Below are 20,357 nucleotides of genomic sequence, written 5' to 3' on the forward strand. Positions count from 1 at the left end.
AATTTGAAACATATAGGAATTTCATTTTCCAGACATTGCTAAATTTTGTCGATTTTGTTGCCTCCAACTAGTGAGGTGTTGTAGATTAGAGCTAGAAAACAAATAAAGCATAATTCTGAATTGTTCCCAAACTTGGTTATTACTTAAATACTTTCACACAGGTACAAATTAGAATATGTATTTAAATAATTTTTATCCTACTCTTCAGCCAAAAAAGGCTCCAAGCAGCCATACAGATCACTTAAAAAGACAGTTACTGCCCCCAGGATTATAACTTGAAAATACATGACATAAAAGGAAAATGAATTTGGAGGAAGAAGTAATCAAATGAATGTTGTTGTGTTTTTTTAAATGGAACACAGAATCAAAAACAAAAGCTCACCAGACAGAAGTCACCAGAATAGTGGTTGAAAAATACTGACCCAGGCTAGTGTCGTGACGGACCACATCAGCAGCTCAGGACTTATCATTTTGATGATTTTGCTTAGGAGCAGTCTAAAATCAAAGAAATAAAATATTATGGTCTTGCTGTTAAAGTATGTGTATCATTGCAATAATGTTTCTCCAACTACTTTATTTCCCCAGGTATATGTGGAATTTGATGACCTTGAATGGGAAAAACGAGAATGGGTTAAAGTTTATGAAGATTTTGCAGCCTTCTTGGTGGAGTACCAGCTGGTCTGGGCAAAGAGAAAGGATCCTAGCCAGACTCAGGGATCAAAGACCAAGCATATTCAGTGGCCTGCACTGGTAAGATATTGAAATTCTTTTTAACAGTGGTGCAAAGGATACAAACTGCTCTGGGCCCCACTTCTCTGCCTCCCTCAACCTATTGGTTCATATTGCCTTTTCCAGCAGGGTTAGGGAAATGACGTTAGCGTGCATATACAGTATTGCTCAGTTATTCCATTGAGGCCGATGGCTACCTTGTTATCATCATGGAGTCTCAATGTTTAGCCCTTGTGTTAGTTTAACAGAAAGCAATAGAAACATTTCAGAATATTAAGTTCAGGGTTTAAAAAATAATCAAAATATACACCAAGCAAGTTTTAGACAGCAACATTGAGGCCTAGAAGTTCTTTGGCCGCTGCACGTTCTGTTGTCGACTCCTTGCTAGCTAGCCAGAGGGAGGAGACCACTAGGGAGCAGCCCATACTCAGTACACAGAGGCTTGACTCTCTGGGCAAAGTCTGTTCCCTTCCCTGTTTTCTCTTTCCTGAAAGGAACACTTTTTAAAATCCATACTTTATCTGTTAGAGGGTGAGTGGGTACTGAGGGTGAGGTGGAGGAATATTTTTGGGTTTTTTTAGTCTTTTAAAATCAAAACACATGTTTCTAGATATTGGAAGAGAGCTATATTAGCAAATTCCTGTCAGCCTCTTTTGGGGGCCTATTTTCTAGGTTGTTCTTCCTTAGGTGCTGGAAGGTTGGTTGAGGTTGGAAGGTTGGTTGGAGAGAGAATAAAAATAAGATTGAAGGGCCTGTATGGGAAAAGGCTTTGACTTTGCTTCCTTTGTTTGTGTGGATCTTCCTCATTAATTCCATAGTCACTTGTTTCCATTTGAAATCTCATGGCTGTGTTATTGTTACAGGAATATTGCAGTGTAGTTCTAGTGTTTCTGAATGGAGGGTGGTTAAAATTAGTAGGTGATGCCTTAGTTATAATTTTGAGGCAATGAAATGAAAAACATTTGCGTATTCAGTAAGCTGTAAGCACCCCACCTCCAGATTTACATGCTTAATTCCTTTACCAAATACATAACTATACAGTCTATGTTTGGCTTACGGCTTCTTGATTCAACATTTTATGATGTTATGTATTCTCATGTTATTTATTTTGTGAGTTGTTGTGTAGGCTGTTATGATGTGCCTGAGTTGTTAACTCGGCACATATTTCTTGTTCTTGTTCCAAATTGTGATTTGGAATCTCTAGTAAAGCTTATATAAAAGTCTTAAAGCTCTTAGAAGATTATTTCTGAGACTATAAGATCTTTATGGCTAGTACAACAAGCATAACCAATGCATGTGGGATGACTGGCCAAGCTGCAGCCCTTTCAGGGCCTTTGGTTGATTTAATGTATTCCCTCCTGAATTTCTGTGCACTTTGTTCTTTGCTGCTTGGGACCTCCAGTTTGAGTTTTCTTGGGTATCATTGAACAGTTTGGGTAAGAAAGATAAGCAATATATCTGGGATAGAATTAAGGTGTATATTAAGGGACAAAGAGTAGGAATTGCTGCTGTGAAGAGGTTTGCTTGCAGGGATGGGGAGTCAGTGAGGAAGTGGAAGAACGGTAGCCATGGTGAGGACAAGGGGACTGTGTCTTTCACACATTGAGATGTTTATTTGTGGTTTAGAAACTATGTATTCCTAATACAGAATGTTAATTCTATCTTGCAATATTAAAATATTGTCTTCATAGCTGTAGATTGGAAGCATTCATATTCAGAATCAGAAAGGCAACAGGTGCCTGCAGGTTTGTGTTCTTAGTTTATTGCAGAAAATGTACTACCTGTTGGCAAGGCTAGCAGTTTAGCAGGCACGTGTGATTTCTATAGCAAATGAAAAGACTGGTTTTCATTTGAAGCTTGTAAGCTTCTGTACCGTTCTTGTGAAGAACTTTTAGTTTTTCTTTTTTGCTTTCATTACAAAAACCATTCTAAAATTATTTTGTAAATTACTACAAAAATAATTGGGGGTGCCACTGCTGTGAACCCACCTTAGTCTGGGGTGCAGTTTATTAATTGAAGACCAGTGGACTAGTAGAAGCTAAAAGTTAAACATTTGCAATTAATTTAGTGAGCAGGAATTATACCTGTTGTAATTCACCTTGATTTTGTGTGTGAACCCATGTTACATGTTGAAATTGTTGGGACTGATACATTGTTTGGAAGAAGTGATATATCACAAAGGCCTGCCTGGGTGCTCTTGAACAAATCAGATCTGGAACAAATTTTGAGGGTCCTGTTCCCGCAGTGTAGAGGAGAGGAAGATAAAGTTCTGTTGCATGAACAGAACTGCTTCTTTACAAGTTTGTGTGCTCTTTTTTTGTTCTTGGCAATGTGGAGTTGTCATAGGGGAGTCTTGAGAGCAAATTTGAAAATGTTGCTCCTGTTGTAGGAAAGAAAGAAAGATGCTCTGCCCTCAAAGTTAGCACATCTGTAATTAGTACAATGTAAATTGTGATCTCATGAATATCATAGTGCTAATGAATAGTACCTACAATATCAGTAGGTCCAGAACTGGCCTCCACAGTCACCTCTGGACACACTGTTAAGACCATAGTCACGGAAGACAATCTTACTCTGTTACGAGTGATCACCAAAGAAGAAGATAATAACATGATTTCCTCTACTTTTTAAAAATTGCATATAGTTAATTCAGTGTTCTTTCTGGCAGGGAAAACACACTTTGCTAAATAACAGATTCAGTGGGCAGTCTGCAGCTACTACAGAGAGCAAACTGTAGAACAACCACCTCAGAGTGGGGTTTCTCTCCTCTCCCTTGCTTTTGTGCTAAGCAGTAGCAATAACAGCAGTGTCTCCAGCAGCTAGAATTACAGCCAACCCATGAGAGTAAAAGAATGGGTGAACTGTTACCTCTGGCTAGTGGTGCTGTGAGATCCCTCACCATAAATATGTCCAAAGCAGGAAGCCAGCTGGGTGTCCGAAAGCTCTTGGGGCTAAGGGGATGAGAGGTAGGAATAGCAGCACAGTCACACCCAGCTGGATGCCATCTGTTCTAGCCTTACTGGACTCAGCATCCAACGTACTGTGTGTCTACTCCTTCTTTCACTCTCCATACTACATTCTCACACTGCTGCCTTAAGCAAAAAGACCCATCTCTCCCCTGCCTTCCTTTGGAGAGGGCTGGTGTCTTCTTGCAAAATTAAATGTTTGGGGTGATCAAGCAGTTCCTAAATAAAAGAGGTGCATATTTTGAAGAGCAAAATGGATCTATAGTTAAGAGGTCAAGTTGCAGTCACTTCCAGAAAGCAATCAAAACAGAGTATGTGGGAAGGAGTGGGTAGCAGAACTGGTGAGACTGAGGTTAAAGAAAAGGATTAGCAGGGCTAAAGAGCAGGGCCAGTCCAAGGCATAAAGTATAGCATCTGTGAGCTTAGCACATGGTAGTGGAGAACAGGAAAAAAATCTGCAAAAGAAAATAAAGAACCAGAAAAATTTCCAACCCACATTTCAACAAAACAGCAACTTCTTCCTCAAAGACCAGGGGTTGGCAAGGTTTACCTTGCCTGGGCCAGCTCACTCCAGCAGAGATCCTTCCACGGGCCGGATCCTGAGTGCGTGTGCCCACAATTTCCAGCTTCTGCAGACGCGATTTTTGGTGCCACGGAAGCGAGTCCCTGCAGTGCGCAGGGTTTAGTGCAGTGCGCAGGGACTTGCCGAGCGGGCGGCTCGGTTTGGGGGGTTTTATTTACTAAATGCAGGTCAAATATATGACATTAGGTCACTCTCTAGGGCATCACAAAATTTTCCAATGCAAACTGAAACTTTTCTGGTGAAAATAACTCTAATTTGCATAGGAATTTCCCCCCACCCCCAGAAAGCCCAAATGTCTATTTAGTAGAAACCAGCTCAGAAGCTTTCTAGTCTGCTGCAGTCAGCAGCCACGTGCCAGTAAACATTGCAGCAGGGTTTTTCTCCCCGTTAAAAGGGTTTGTCAGTGCATATCAATTGTTCAAGGATTATTGTGCTCCTATTACTGAATTAAGATTAGTGGTAGTATAGCATTTCCTTCACCACCACAACCTGGCTTCCCAACCCCCCTCATATGGAAAGGCCTTTAATTTTATCAGTCTAGCCTGATAAGCTTTCTTAATCAAATCTTGTAAACAAAGTGACTGCTTTCACTTTGTAATCTCTTCACTGATATATTGCTAATTGTCTTCAACTAAACTAGACCATATTTTTCTTTGCCTTATATAAAACAAAATATATATTCTAGTATAAATGTTATAGACAGCACCAGTATATGGTTTTAAATCTGTATTACGCAAACATTCTATCAATAGAATGTTTGTTGTCCTCCCTTTTTAAAATGTAGCAATTTACCTGAAGAAAATTACTTTTAATTTTAAATTGCTTTTTTTAATGATGATGATGATGTTGATGCAGGAACGTTTTCTAGCATGGTACAAGCTTCAATCAGTAAATGCATCTCTTTTGAGTAGCTGCCTTTGTACATAGTACAGCTTACTAAGAGGACCTTGCACTAGAGCTGCTCATTTAAATGTACACCTCTCTATTCCTGACTGGAAGTGCCAGGGCATAAATGGAAGGGGCCACTAGCTGTTGATCAAATCACTTTATTCTCAGTATTATAGGACACAGACCAATTAATACACACAAAACTCTTATTAACTCGATTTCTTTGTCACCTAATACAAAATGTCTCTAGGTGATTTACTTACTTTTCATCGCTAAACTTCATGGTTGTTTAACTGTGTAACAACAGCAGCACCTCCAATACAAGAAAGAAAGAGCAATAAACACGATAATCATATTCCCTCAAATACCTGAGATTATTTTGTTCCCTCCAATTTCTCTTCTCTGGATCTTAACCCTGCTGCAAAATACAGTCATACCTCAGGTTAAAGACGCTTCGGGTTAAATCTTTTCAGGTTGCGTCCCACGGCGACCCGGAAGTACCGGAAAGGGTTACTTCCGGGTTTCGCCGCTCGCGTATGCACAGATGCTCAAAATGATGTCATGCGCATGTGCAGAAGCGGCAAATCACGACCCGTGGACACGGGTTGCATTCTGTTCATGTTGCGAATGGGGCTCCGAAACGGAAGCATCACTGTATTCCCTTTTACACAAGATTTGCCTGGTCCGAACAACACACTTAGCCAAACGTTGGGTTAGTATGAATATGCAGGCTCCCTGAAAAGAGCTCATAGCTGCTTTGTTCCTCCTAATCCCCCCCATCCCCCAGCTGCTGCACCACCAAGCTAAACCAAGGTTTGGTTTAGCATGCCATCCCAACATAAACAATCACAAGAATAAAGTGGGTCCATATAGTCTCTCTCTCTCTTTCTCTCCCCCCCCCCCGCCTTATAAGGCATCGTAGGCCAGGGTTCAGCACACAACAAAAACTGTATAATGAAGGTGCCACACATACTTCTGTAGGGAGGGCATTATACAACTTAAGCACTGCCACAGATAATGCCCTTCCCACCAGCTTTTGCTTGGTGGGTGGTGCCAAAGCCTCTCCTTCTTTACTCCCAAGAAGGTCTCTAGGGCAGTCTTTCATATATTTGGGGTCTGTTTCAACAGCAGCAAAATGATAATAATGATAATATAAGATTTCAGCAAAAGTTTTATGTTTATAGCACGCGCGCTCTCTCTCTCTCTCTGAACTTTTAGATAAGTAAAAGTAATGTTGAACTAGAATATGTCTTGGAAGGAAGTGTGCATTTTCAATTTTCCCTTTCTTCTGCTGTTCTCTGGGTCTGTTATGCTCTCAGCCTTCCAGAAGTGACTCACATTTTCAGTGCTGGCTGTCATCCAAGTTGCAGATAAAAGCCCTCCAGCTGGCTATCCATCTTGTTCTACACTTCAGCAAAGGAGTTGCAGTGAAGCGTTGCTGTTGGCAGTACAGAGCAGCTCCTCTAGCAGAGTTATATATAAATATTTTTCACAATTTCTGTAGAGGTTAATGAACAAACGCTAGCACATGCATTTCTTGATAAAGAAGTAGCATTTCTTGATAAAAGTTCATAAGAGTTCTTTGAGACAGAAAGAAATCTATCTTAGTCTTTCTTCAACCTTAGGAGCTATCAATGCTTATCAAACAAAAAATTCTTTTTTTATAATCTTGCCATATAGTTTAAACTCTCAAGGGAACTTTGACCACCATTCTGCATACTCAGATGCTGTATGTACATGTTTAGATCCTCACGACTACTAACATTTCTTTTATATGCTGAAGTCACAAATCATTAGGATCAGTTTTTCTTTCATAAAGGAAAACTGAGCTTGTGTTTGAGCCACATTGAATAACTTTTCTGTAAAGTAGGGCACACTGTTAGCAGAAATACACTAGTACCGTGGCTGTAAGCCAAGACAGTAATTGAAGGTCATGGATTGTTTGCTAAGTGCAGTTCTGTGTGCTGTTTTGGTCCATAGGGGGACTGGCAATGCCAAGAAACAAAGAGAGCTCTGTTTTTGTTTTTTTTTTAAGGTTATGGTATGGATTGCTTGACAGTTAATGCCTGACTGTGAGATGAAGCAAATGGTGGCTTAATGAAATATTATAAATTCTATAACTTTAAATGAAGTTTGTCAAGTGTGAAAGTTTGTATACCTCAATACTTTGTAATGCTGGTTTCTGAAATAAATTGTGGTGTACGTTACGCAGTCACTCTCACTCTACATTTACATAGTTGCTCAGTTTTGCCTGCATTTTTTTACTTCAAATTTTTTTTTTTACTGCAAAACAGTTGCTGGTGAAGTATTAGAATACAGCAGCCACAATTAAACTCTGTTCTAGTAGCACACATTTACGAGTTTGAACTAGCCTTGCATTTATATTCATGCAGATACAGTATTTTCTTAGGTCTGGTTTACATAAGCATAGAATGAGATGACGAGATCCTGTTGTGGTAGAATATTCTGTATTAAGGAGAATGAACGTAGGGGGCACCATGCTTTCCAGGTTTTGTTTCTTTAATCTTAGTTAAGCGAAAATTAGCACACCCCTTTTTTCAAGAACCCCCTGTTAGCAGCAGTTTGCAACCTTTTAACCACTGTTAGGCCAGTAAGGAAATTTTGCACATTAGAAGTTAGCATGAAACAGCTGTTTGTCCCCATCCCTTAGTTGATAGTTAAGAAACAGGCAGTGTTACATCTGCACCAACCCTGTGTCATAGTTTTCTTGAAGAACATAGGTAAAATACTTAAACTATCCAAGTGCTGTTGCTTGTTTAGGTCATTCTAACACAATTTGTTGTGACGCCTTTAAATCACTGTAGTTTACACACCAAGTAGCTAGTGTTTGTAGTAAGGTAAAATGTTAAAAATCCTGTGGATACTCAGAGGGTTCTCCACTTTCTTTCCTACTTTGGGCATGCAGACTGTGATATGAATAGTCAATGGAATTTAGGGTTAACAGCAGCAAACTGCTGAAATGGTTTTGACGTTGTAGGAAAGGGAGTAAGATGTCTAAGAATTCCCTGATGTGTAAAATTTAGATGGTTGATTCAGAGGAAAAAATGACTCTAGCTTTGATCATGAAAACAAGTCCCTTGAGCTTTAAACAAGACCTATATTTTTAGTAGGACTACTAATGCAACAGATACTAATGTATTGCTTGTTGAATGCTATTAATACATGGATATACAAACTTTGCCTGTCAGTTTTGATTGCGTTTTAATACATGTTTGTCTTGTCATTATAGAGAAATGAAACATTTTGCACAGATATTTTGTGCACCAATGAATTGAAGCGTCAACATCAAGTTGTTGTTGTTGTTGCTGTTGCCACTGCTTATTTATGGTTGTTTAAAATAACTTCCCAGGTTAGAAGTGGAGGGAAAGAAATCAGTAAAAATAATTTCTTGTGATAGTAATTTGTTTTAAACAGTTTTCAAGTTGTATTTTAAATTGTGGCACACCCTTGGTCCTTATGGTGAAATAATGTAAGTTAATTTGGAGATTTGTTCCATTATTGCTGGAGAAAATATCAATAGAACAAGTGGTTGGAATGTTTTGCATTTGCCCCAGCATTGTAAGGTAGCCAAATGTGAGCTTAGGACATATGCTTTTTAACCACTGTGTCACATCAGCACATGTTTTATGTGTTTTAAAGGCACATGAAATAATGTTTCTACCAAAATACAGTTAATGGAACCTTAAAACAAAGGATGAATGGAATAAGAATGATGAGTGGCTGTGATGTGAGCAAGCTCAGCAGTGTTCACACTCTAAACATACTCCTTGTCTCTAAGCAGGTTTCTTTTGGCTTATATTGCCTTTCAGTTTACCGTAACAAAATTCAGTCTTCCCACCTCTGAAGTGTGTGGATGAATTGTGTGTAACAATTCCTTGTGTATGGTGCAGACAGGTGTATACTTGTGAACATGTATATTTCGTAACATTAGGAGTAGCCTGCTGACGTACTTGCACATTCAATAGAAAGATATATTTCAAAGCTGACCCATGCATTTGCTTACTGATGTTATCAGAATGGGGGGGAAAACACCAGCCCTGTCATTCCCTTGATTACAAAATTCACACATTATTATACTTTATTGCATTTTTGGACCCATCATTCTGCACTAAGGACATCTGAAATGTCATCACTTCTTACAGGCTAAGACTGTTGAAAGTGATTTTAAGCAAGAATCCTAGATACTGTTTTCAGCCCATTACTGCCTTGACTGCCATACTTCTTCCTTTTTTCTATTGGTTTTGAGCAAGAAATAATGTTTCAGTACAGATTTTGCTAGCTCCTTTATTCTGAGAAGAACATTCAGCCGCAGAAGGTTCTTGGAGGGATTAGTTTTGTACAGGTTCCATGTAGGGATTGCTAATGTGACTTCATTTAACATAGCTATACTTCAATGCAGCAATTCATCTCTGAGGTTGGGGACAGGGCAGTAGCTCAGTAGGACAGCATCTGCTTTGTGTGCAGAAGGTTGCAGGTTCAAACCCCAGCATCTCCAGGTAGGGCTGACAGAGATCCTTTCCTGAAATCCTGGAGAGTTTATGCCAGTCACTGCTGACTGAGCTAGATGAACCATTAGTCTGACTCCGTATAGGGCAACTTCCTATATTCCTGTGCCTTACTGTGCTCCACTGCAACTGGGGTGAACCTTTTTGTCCAGGGAGGCCAGATCCTTACCTGCTCCTACCCACACAGGCCAATTTTGATAGGTCGGCAGGACCACCCATCTGTCAATAATCTGACATTATGATGTCAGATGCTTGATGGATAGGTTGTCCCAACAACCAACTGATTTTCAGGCACTTGAGAACTACAGCACAAGGGGCTTTTACCAGCCCTGTGCTTGCCAATTGGGAAGCAAAGAACATAGGGCTGGAAAGCTGCTTCCTACACTGATCAGCTACATGAGTAAGTTTGCCACAGGGAAGTCAAATAATGCCGCTAATCCGGTTGAATCTCTCTACCTGTCCTGCACTTGATGACACAACATATCATCTGGTAGGGAGTAGGTTGGTGTGCTTTGGGGGGAAATGGCCTTGTGGGTCAAATTCAGTCCATGAGCTGGAGATTTCCCATTCTGAACTAAGAGTAAAATAGTCTCATTTTGACACAGGATTATCTGGGGGTGTAGTGCATCACTCCCTAGCTACATTTTGTATGTGCTAGGTTTGAACATTTTTGCTTGATGTGAATTATTTTGGTTTCTTTTTTAAGCTGCTTGATTTTAATATTACTAATACTCCAGTGTGCAACTAGTCTCCTTAGAAAAAGGCAATTCTCCCTGGACCCTTTGTTTGAGGTTCTCTTTGGACTTTGCTTACTAGTTTCTGTGGCTTAAAAACATTTAGTCCATTGTTCTTCATTCTAGACTATCTTGACTTTAACATGATATGACTGCTTTCACCTTAGTGACATGCCATTTTTGTACCATCAATTTTTCATTATAGCTTTGAGAAACAAGTCTAAAATAACTTATCTTTCCAGTTAGTTACTACCTCTTGATTTAACAAATTGACCTCCAAAATGTATGTGAATGTGACTCCTAACTTTTCTTTAGCCTTATTGTTTCCTGGACAGATAACAGAAAAATCATCAGATCTTTCTCTGCATGTTTCCCTGGGTTGATAAATAAAGCAGCCTTCCCTAACCACTGGTGCTTTTCATATATTTTTGACTACATCTCTCATCTATCCAGCGTGGCCAGTGATCAGGGATGGTGGAAGTTGGAACCCAACAACATCTGAAGGGCATTAGGTTGGGAAAGGCTAAAATAATGCTTTGTCAGTATTTTTCTGCTCCCATTGTGAAGGCTAGTGGTAGACATATACCATTATATCCGCTTGTATTTAGTTTGGTAAGCTCAACAGAAGCGCCCCACTAATATCTTCTGACTTGGAATTACTTGCATATACATTTGCTATGTACAGACCAATGCTTCTTTCAGTTTTTATTTTCTTTCTTTCTTTTGAGTAGTCTGTATTTTCCCAGATGTGTTCTGTTTCTTACCATGTCTTATTCCATAATTCCATGTGCCAGGATAGCCAATGAACACTGTTTATTTCATATGGTATTTTAAATGTGTGTATACCAATAGAAGTGTAATGTGCTGTGGTCTAATAATAGTCATGTGCAGCTGCATACTGCTCAAAATGTATGTCTACACCCATAGTTATAAAAGGGAGACTTTTAATATTCCAGTATCCGTAAACGGATTTTTTGAAGGTTTGGTAGATAAAATGCTCACCATCACATGAGTCCCAAAATTTAGCAACATCCATATGCCCCTTAGATCACATGTATTTTGGAGCCATGAGGCATCACAGCATATTACTTGCCTTGACAATCAGTTTGGCCAGCTAAAAGGTTTACACTCTACCTTTTTATTTTAAAGACTTAGAGCATTGTACTTTTATTTAATTCAGTTAAAAAAAATAAATCCCTCCCCCAGTGCAGCAATATTTTCCCTTTGTTTTAATGTATTTCAGAATGTGTTGGATTTAAAATTGGTTTTATAATTTAAGACGTGGCCCCAACACACAAACATACAGTGGAATAATTGACTTTGTCATCCTTGGCTCCCTGGTATCTGCTAGTTCCTCCAAAGCTACATTAATATAAACAAACCAATGCCAAGTTGTAGGTAGAACAGCTGCATAGAACTCCAGTCCCAATGTTTGTCAAAATTGCATCCTGCTTTTCCTCCAAGGAGCTCAAAGCACCAGTTGGCTGTTGTTGGCATCCGTCTGTCTCAAGAGACAATGGTGTGCACCTCTGGGAGTGAAGTCAAACTGCTGCTGTAATGCAGCTTAAAATGGAGTTTGGTTGTCCCCAAATTACACTACTCTTTATAATGAGACACAAAGAGTTGAGCAGATAACAACACAGTTTAGAGACTTGCACTCTAGTAAAAGTTCAAAACTATGTTGCTAGATTATTTGGGCTACAGAACTTCCCCTGTGTGGGGAGGAATCCCTATATACAGTATGCACCATTTCTTGCTGGGCCTGTGATCCTACATGAATTTACCTCTGAACAAGTTTCACTAAAATCTGAGTAAACATACGTTGAATAGTCTGTAAGTAATTCAGGAAAGTGGAAACCCGATACCTGCATTTTCTGTACGGGGATATTAAACTTGAGCTGCCAGTCTCTCCTCTAGTCTGGCTTTGTCTGTAGTTAAAATTATGACCCATGCTCCCTGGCCAGCCCAGCCAAATGAGTAATCAGTAATGTGACTCGTGCTGGAAGTGACTCCATCACCACCTGTGACGGGGGATTAGTTACAGTTCACAGAGCACCGCCTCTTCCCTTCTTTCAACATGTCGTAAGCAGAGGGATAGCTTCTCCTTTCCGTGTCTGCTCGGCTGTAAGGCAGTGTATGTGCAGGCGAAAAAGTATTGTTCCAGACATTTTCTCTCCTATGGACTGCTAGCTGACGGTTCCTTTGTATCTTTGAAGACTGCTTTGTTATGTAAGCGACCTTGGCAGAAATTATCATGACCCAGATCTGGGAACGCAGTAAGTGCTTCAGTTGCAGGATTTCTTAGTCGTTAACACACACATTGCTGATGACAAAGAGAGCTGTAATCTGCTCAGCCAAGCCTAGGTTCTTGGGGTGGGGGAGGTGGGGAGAGACTCTAATTTGTGTAATTGTAAGGTTAGATTTTGTTCCCTGTACATATATTTGTGTTGAATTCTATATTGCGACAAGCACTAGAAATCGCTTACTTACTGGCTGGCATGTCTTGTGAAAATTTTAAATATTAATGAAAGGTACTTTGAAGTAAAATAAGGTTAGCGTTGTAGCTCTCCATATATTATGAATGATTTCTAAATCTTGCCTTATATTAATAAAAGCTACTTAAAAGTTCTGTCAACAGTGTATGCCTTTGGATATTTAAAGAAGAATATAGCAAAAATGTGTCAAACCTCATTCCCTGCTTCCTCATCTTTTAAAAACTTGTAATTATTTTGTTTCCAGTGGCTTCAACATTTGATAGGATACAAATCTAGGATCTAAACCTTGTTTGCTAGCTTTCTCAAGTGCCTAAATTATTCTTAATTTGAATTCTAGCAAGTTTGAATAAGAAATGTATTTAAAAAAATCTGTAGTAAATATCTACTTGAATTACAGAACATCACAGAATAATTAAGAACAGTTCTAAGATTATTTCTGAAAGGACTGGTAGACGACGCAGAATGATACAACACCTCCTGCAATTAAGTAAATATATTTCCTGCTGCAGACAGGAAATCAAAATGGGAGAGAGAGAGGGGGGGGGAGAGTCAGGAGTTGGGAGTGGAGATACTGAGCAGCTGAATTCTGTGTTAGGAACTCTTGCTTTTTTAAAGTCTTTCAGAGAAGTATCGGCTGGTCTGTTTTTTCTCATATGAATGGAATTTAGTTCTGCATGGAGACCCAAACAAGACTGTTGTTCTGAGTGTTAGTATAAAAAGGAGGTTGTAATAGTAATACAGATAGCTTCATCCTACTAGCAGAAATTTCCTTTCTCTCGCTTCCCCTTTATTATTTCTTTTGCAAAGATAGTTGGTTCTAAATTGTCCCTTGTTTTTAACATGGCATTTTGCAGTAGGGCTAAAAATAGTCTGTAGCCCAATCTGGTTCACAGTATCTTTGACAACAGCTTCCTAAGGCAATGAAAGTAACTTGTAGAATGATAGATGTGTGTTTTTATTAATATCATTTTATTGATTTAAAGAATCCAGAGACAGAAGAAGCAAAAATATAAATTTATGGTAGACCTGTATAGGTCATTATTTACTTGGGTTCACAGAGGTCTGTTTCTTTTAATGCAGCATGCATCATAGGTGAAAAATGAGCATACGGGGTGCCACTTAAAACATGTGGCCTATTCCGATCCTGAATTGGAAAAGGAGGTACTGTATAGCTACTACATAAAATCCATGCTAACAGTATGCCATAACCTTTACATATAAAGTGATACATGTGTTTTGATTTATTTCTGTTTTTATGGTTAAGCCAGTTCATAAACAACCATGGTTTCCCCACGTATACATTGAATGTATGAAAATGCACCCTAAAAACTAGGGCAAAGAGGAGCAAGCTTGGGCATGATTGTTTCGGTAATTACACCTAAACATCCCATAAATTTAATTTCTACTTTAGCCAGCACTACTAGTTGCTTAACATTACTCTCAGAACCCTTTGACCTTTGCAAGGAAAGGAGGGTGAGGGAGGTCACGTCTTCTAAAGAATGTGTTTTTCACATTAGTAAATGACTTAAATCTCATGGGAAAGGCAAACCACCTGATTAGCTTGAGTAATATTCTCATATTATTAAAATGAACTGCCTGAGTTTCCTGTCAGTTTTATACCTTGTACACCTCCCATTTCTAAAAAATGCTACCTACAGATTTAATGGTTAAATATTATTAGATACCGTATTTTTCGCTCTATAAGACGCACCAGACCACAAGATGCACCTAGTTTTTGGAGGAGGAAAACAAGAAAAAAAATATTCTGAATCTCAGAAGCCAGAACAGCAAGAGGGATCGCTTTGCAGTGAAAGCAGCAATCCCGCTTGCTGTTCTGGCTTCTGGGATAGCTGCGCAGCCTGCCTTCGCTCCATAAGATGCACACACGTTTCCCCTTACTTTTTAGGAGGGAAAAAGTGAGTCTTATAGAGCAAAAAATACGGTACTTGTTGCAGCTCACCTGGAATGTTTTAGAAGCTAGAAGCAAATAATGAGGCTTTAAACATTTTTAAAACCATTGATGCTTACACATAGATAAATAAGCATCCCCTTCCTTAATTGGCTGAGCATTTTGATGTTACGGAATAACTGACTCTGGGGGAGGTCAGAATAGAATACAGGTAATACACATCTTCCGCTTACTTTATTTATACGATCGCAGCTTTGCACGGTTGGGAAGGAAAATAAATAAATAAATGGAGAGAGGAAGAAACCCACTCTCCATTTATTTACCCTACCCATGCACAGCTGTGATTGTGGGCCTTCATGGCTTTGGGTAGGCACCAGGAGGCAGCATGTCAAGAGTCCTCACATCACGTTTCCAAAGCCAGGCAAGCAGCCTTGCACCTGGGGGGGGGGGGAGATTCCGGGGGGCTGAATCTCTGTGTTTTTGGACCCCGGGACCAAACTCGCTTAAGATAAGAGTTACCTGTATTGAAAAACAGTGCAGCTTTGTGAGGATCATGAAATAACAGTTTTTAGTGAGGGATATCTTACACAAGTTCTAGAGACAGGAGTAACTGATGTTGGTGAAAAGGGAATGGAGGAACCTTGGAGGCCATGAGACAGTAGGACATGGAATCAATAGGAAAGGGAGACCAGAGTGGATGAGCAGATGGTATGTTAGGTGGCTTGAATTTTGCCTACTAATTTAGTTACTAGCAGGTCTTTAGGTGTTTTTTTAATTGGCACACAAAGTTTCCATTAATAAGAAGCTTTAAGAAGATTGCCAAGTTATTCCAGGCAGTAGTATATATATGAATTAAACAACTACACCATATAAGGCAAATATCTTTGAAATGAAGTCAGCCTTGGAAGATAGAGTTTGGTACTTAAGTACGATAAAATAGTAGTAGTGCAGATTTTATCAAGTGCAGCACACTAACCAAAATATTATTTATTGATCTGTATGTTGATATTGTTTCCAGTGACAATTAGCTTTAACTACCCACAAACCTAAAAGTTGTCAATTTCCCCATTTATCCAAGGGAAATTATGAAGTTTTGAAGTACGTAATTGAAAGGCCTTCAAAACCTTTTTGTTTTTAACACAGCAAATGTGTTAGAATTAAAGAAAGCAATGATTAATTTCCTCTTATCTTTTTCGCCTTACACCAGCTCAATTGAGCAATTGAAGAAAAAGTTGTAAGCAAACTGCTATTTAATACTATTTGGAAGGGGTGTCCTTGTAATAGTGTTGCCTCAAGGACTTCTGGTTGGAAATGTTTGTTTTTGCTTGCTTTTTTTTTAATCAGGCTGAGCCATTCTACCTTTTATAGGGCCATCTACTGAGAACAGAATGCCTTCCCAAGAGCAGTGTAAGGAGTTTATTTGGCCCGCAGCCTGCAGATTTTGTGTCCCTGTGGGGGTTTCCATGGTAACATTTCAAAATTGTTACTTTGTTTATCTTTGCATCCATTCTGTGTCTGGAAGCTGGATGTGAATTATTGTGGTGTATGAGGTGGGGAAAACAGCTGAACACAAGGAACATTTTTAACTACTAGACTCATTTCTGACTATTAAGTTCGCAAACAGGAGTTCTGCTCTACCTTCTTAAATTGAGTTTGTTTGTTTAAACAAGTGTTTTAAACTGCTTGTGGAATTCTAAAATAGGTATACCTAGCCAGCTAAAGAATTGCTACAAATGCCTATGACCCTCCTTTAATGTCAAAAAAATTATATCTTAGTTGACATCTGCCAGGATTATGCTAACACTATTCAGATTAGCAACTATGAAATTACTGTTCTATGGGAAAACACATTCATGTTGATAAAATGTATATGTAACATGATGGCATGTACATAAAGCCTTCCAACATATGTTACTTGCGTCTTCTGTGATGCATGTACACATTTTTATTTATAGATTCAGGTAGGTAGCCATATTGGTCTGACATGGTCGAAATATTTAAAAAAATAAAAAATCTGAAGAAGTGTGCATGCACACGAAGCTTATACCAAGAACAAACTTAGTTGGTCTCTTAAGGTGCTACTGGCAATTTTAAATATATTTTTATATATTTTATTTAATTTTATAAATTTTTATACTGTCCTTCATCTGGACATCACAGGGCAATTCACAGCATCAAAATACAAAATGAAAACACAAAACACATAATAAAACAAAAGCAAATGCACAAAAGGCTAAGTTAATTGGGAGCTCCTCCTAGCTGCTTGAAAAGTATTTTTCCAATTCCTTGGCCTACAAGAAATACTTGTACTTTTCAGGATATGTGGAGCGTGGTGTTATCTTACTGTATGCTCACGTTATCTTCTCATCATTCAAACCAATTTGTGCTTGGGGCCATTTGTTGTCATGTAGTGATACGAAGCCTAGTTGTGACATAGTATTGTACTCCACGAGTGGTTTATATGGCTAAAGGATGCCAGAGTTCATGGAAAGCTATTGTTCATATACATAGTCAGGGCAAGTGATTCTACATAAGCTTACTCTGGTGGCCCAGTGGCGTGAGAAGCCTAGAAAATAAACTGATGGACCAAAAAGGTTCCCTGAGTCTATCTTAGTTTGTCTCTTAACTAATGACAGATCTTCCATCTCTCTTCTGTGCCTCAAAATCAAGAAGTGTTTTCTTTCTGGAACAGAAATACTGTTACATTGGCAGATAAATGATAACTGAAATGGGCAGCATTGAAGGCCATAGTACATGGCAGCATTGAAGGCCTAATACATGCTAGTTGTATATTCTAGTTGAATGTAATAAACATACCAGTAATTTGCCTGTCATTATCTTGAACATGCTCTCTGATCCCCATGTTCTAGTCCATTTGTAAGTTCTACTTCCTTTGTTGCAACCCTATCGTGTAGTTGAACACCACATCTAAATATTGCTGGGTATCTTTCACAGTTTTTTAAAAAAAACAACAGTTGGGAGCTGATGGGCTGTTCGTGTTCACTGCCATATCTAGCCTGTACTATTTGAAACCAAGGGAGGAAACCTAGGCAGCAATGGCATTTTTCATTCTCCCCCTCAGGCAGGAAAAACACAACAGAAAACAAGAAAGACCTTCTTTTGTTCCTTCTGTTTGCTTACCATCTTGTATCTGCGTCAGTATCTCCCTGTCGCTTGGGGAAATGGTACAGCTTGTAAAACTGAGCTCCAGGGTACCAGTCCAAACCACCAAGCTTTATATTCCACTCAGCAAAGGTGGCTTTGGCTTTACCTCTATAACCAAACTCTCTTCAACACCATGCTCCTTCCTAGGAAACCCCCTTGAGAGACACTGTTCATGTTTTCTATAGAAACCTGGCGCGTGCACACGTCCCCCCAACAGTGTGCCAAATCAAAATATGGATGGAGCCATTGAGATTCTGAGTGAATTGCAGAGGGCTGATGTGGTGCCCATGCTCTACATTTCTCATCATCGTAGCTAAGGAAACTCCTTATATCGGGTTCTTTTATCATTTCACAAACTTTGGCCCAAAAGATTCTACAATGGTCAGTCTTGTTTCCTGTTTTGTAATTTAGAAGTTGCCACCTTCCTGCTCAGACTGCCCTAAAGTTGTTATTCAGTCTGTCCCATCTGTTGTGGGCAGATGAAGGAATTTTATGGTGGGTTAAGCCTATTTTTGTCACCTCAACAGCCTCTTGTGCATGTGTTCTCTTTTTATAGGCTTCTTTTCGCTACTTGTATGTGCTGAAAACACAGAAACTATCAAATCTAGCAATTTGTTGATGACACAGTGCACTCTGGCAGAGTGGGCATGGTGATAGACTGCCAGAAGCACATATTGGGGAGAGGAAAAGAGATTATATGGTGGAAAATGCACAGATATGGGGAACAGAAGCTTGTCTTCAACCGTTTTCTATTAGCAATTTCATTCTGTGATGCTAGTCTGCCCTGTTTTTGGAATGAGATCGAAAATCTTCCCAAAGAAATAATGCATGAAGTATATTACTGTTTAAAAGGGGGGCATGTAATTATTGATCTGAATAATTATTCAGATACTATTATATCCAAGTAGCTGATAAGTTTATTTTTATAGTTATTGAACAAAATTTAAAAATAGAATGCTTTGATCTTTAGAAAGCATAATGTTTAAATACTTCTATTTTGTCCACAGACGTTCAAACCATTGGTTGGGAAAAGTTTGTACAATTCTATCACTGCAGTTGAATTTCTTGTGGACAAACAGCTGGATTTTGTAGCGGAAGATAGTGCCTTTCAGCCCTATCAGGTAAGGAAAACAGTTGTTACTAAAACTAACATATCTGGCTAAATTGAATTGCATATAGTTGTTCTTCTAATTTGATGTTGAGCAGCTATCTGTGATACTTCTGCTCTCGGAATGGTCTTCTCTTAGGACCTGGTGGCACATCTGGGAAAGATTTTAATGATATACTGGAAAAAACAGCAGTTTAGTATTAGGAATAACTCATTAGCCTAAAGCTATTCTCTGGTCGCAGTCTTAGCTTTATAACAGGGATGTCCAAGAGGTCAATTGCAATCTACTGTCTATGGCTGGGTCCCTTTCCTTAGTGTTGGTAAAATAGAATCTGGCCTCGCCCCACCCTCCATTGTTGCACAATCTGCAGAATGGAAGACGCAGTTTACTCAGTGAGGCTGTTTGTTTCCCCAGCAATCTGTTGATGGGTGGCTTTTCCCCTCTGTCCCTAGAGCTTAGGTTGAATTCTAAAAAATCCCGGGCTTTCCTCCTCCCTAAAAAAAAAGCTCAACAACAACAACTTTGACCTGAAAGGGGGTAGATCACTGCCAGATTTTAATTCTGTGAGTAGATCGCAGTCTCTTGGGAGTTGGCCACCCCTGCTTTATAAAATACATTTGACATTATTCTTGGTCATTCGTTGATAAAAATTAAACTTATTTCTCTGTGTGTTAATCACCAAGGTGTCAGTTGATTGAGGCTGCAGTCTCAAAACTATTTTGGAATTGTCCCATTTAAGGACCGCAGGATGGTTGATTTGTGATTCTTTTGCTTCTGCAGTATTAGTATATTTTTCACTAATTGGTTGGGATATGTGTCTACTTGAAAGCAAAAGCAGGATTTTTGGCAACAGGTTTCTTAGGATTTTAATTTTAAGAGGAATTGTGACATGAACCTGCTTCAAGAAAGCCTATTGCTTTAAGAATTCAATATATTTGGCTATCATAACTAGAAGCCATGTATGGGAAGGTGCTTTTCAGCTCTTCTTAAATAAGGTTGCACTCTTCCAAAAGAGCAGACAGTTTGAAAATTTTATTGGACTCTGTGCTAACCAAAAGGGAGGCTCAGATGATGGCAGTCTCCAGGAGTGTGTTTTACCAGCATCAGCTGGTGTGCCAACTGTGGCTCTATCTGATGAGCTTTGTGCTAGCCACAGTAATTCCAGACTTGACTACTGTAACACACTCTTTCTGGGGCTGCCTTTTGATTGCTTTTCAGCTAGTTAAAAATGCAGCTACTCAAGTCTTGAAGGG

At 39.2% G+C, this 20,357-nt stretch overlaps 1 protein-coding gene and 1 long non-coding RNA gene across 5 annotated transcripts in view; one reads left to right on the forward strand and one right to left on the reverse strand.

The window, feature by feature from the left end:
- The window catches only part of JMJD1C (jumonji domain containing 1C), a 116,185-nt gene that overhangs the window by 42,400 nt on the left and 53,428 nt on the right, over positions 1 to 20,357 (forward strand). For 3 of the 4 annotated variants that reach the window (XM_081004852.1, XM_081004849.1, XM_081004850.1), the window contains exons 2-3: positions 586 to 750; positions 19,003 to 19,116. Coding sequence is in view for 2 of the 4 variants with exons in the window: in XM_081004849.1 (XP_080860975.1) it covers positions 586 to 750; positions 19,003 to 19,116 (279 nt within the window). In the remaining 2 variants the exon portion in view is untranslated. Of the gene's footprint in view, positions 1 to 585; positions 751 to 10,020; positions 10,093 to 19,002; positions 19,117 to 20,357 lie in introns of those variants that run through there. The other variant, XM_081004851.1, reaches the window with a different exon arrangement.
- Positions 351 to 6,585, reverse strand: LOC308477005. Its single transcript, XR_013986335.1, has 3 exons — positions 6,505 to 6,585; positions 5,430 to 5,479; positions 351 to 495 (listed from the first exon to the last, which is right to left on the reverse strand). It is a non-coding gene; the product is annotated as an uncharacterized lncRNA (long non-coding RNA).

The sequence above is a fragment of the Podarcis pityusensis genome (genome assembly GCF_964106645.2).
Source record: "Podarcis pityusensis genome assembly, chromosome: 5".
Taxonomy (NCBI): domain Eukaryota; kingdom Metazoa; phylum Chordata; class Lepidosauria; order Squamata; family Lacertidae; genus Podarcis; species Podarcis pityusensis.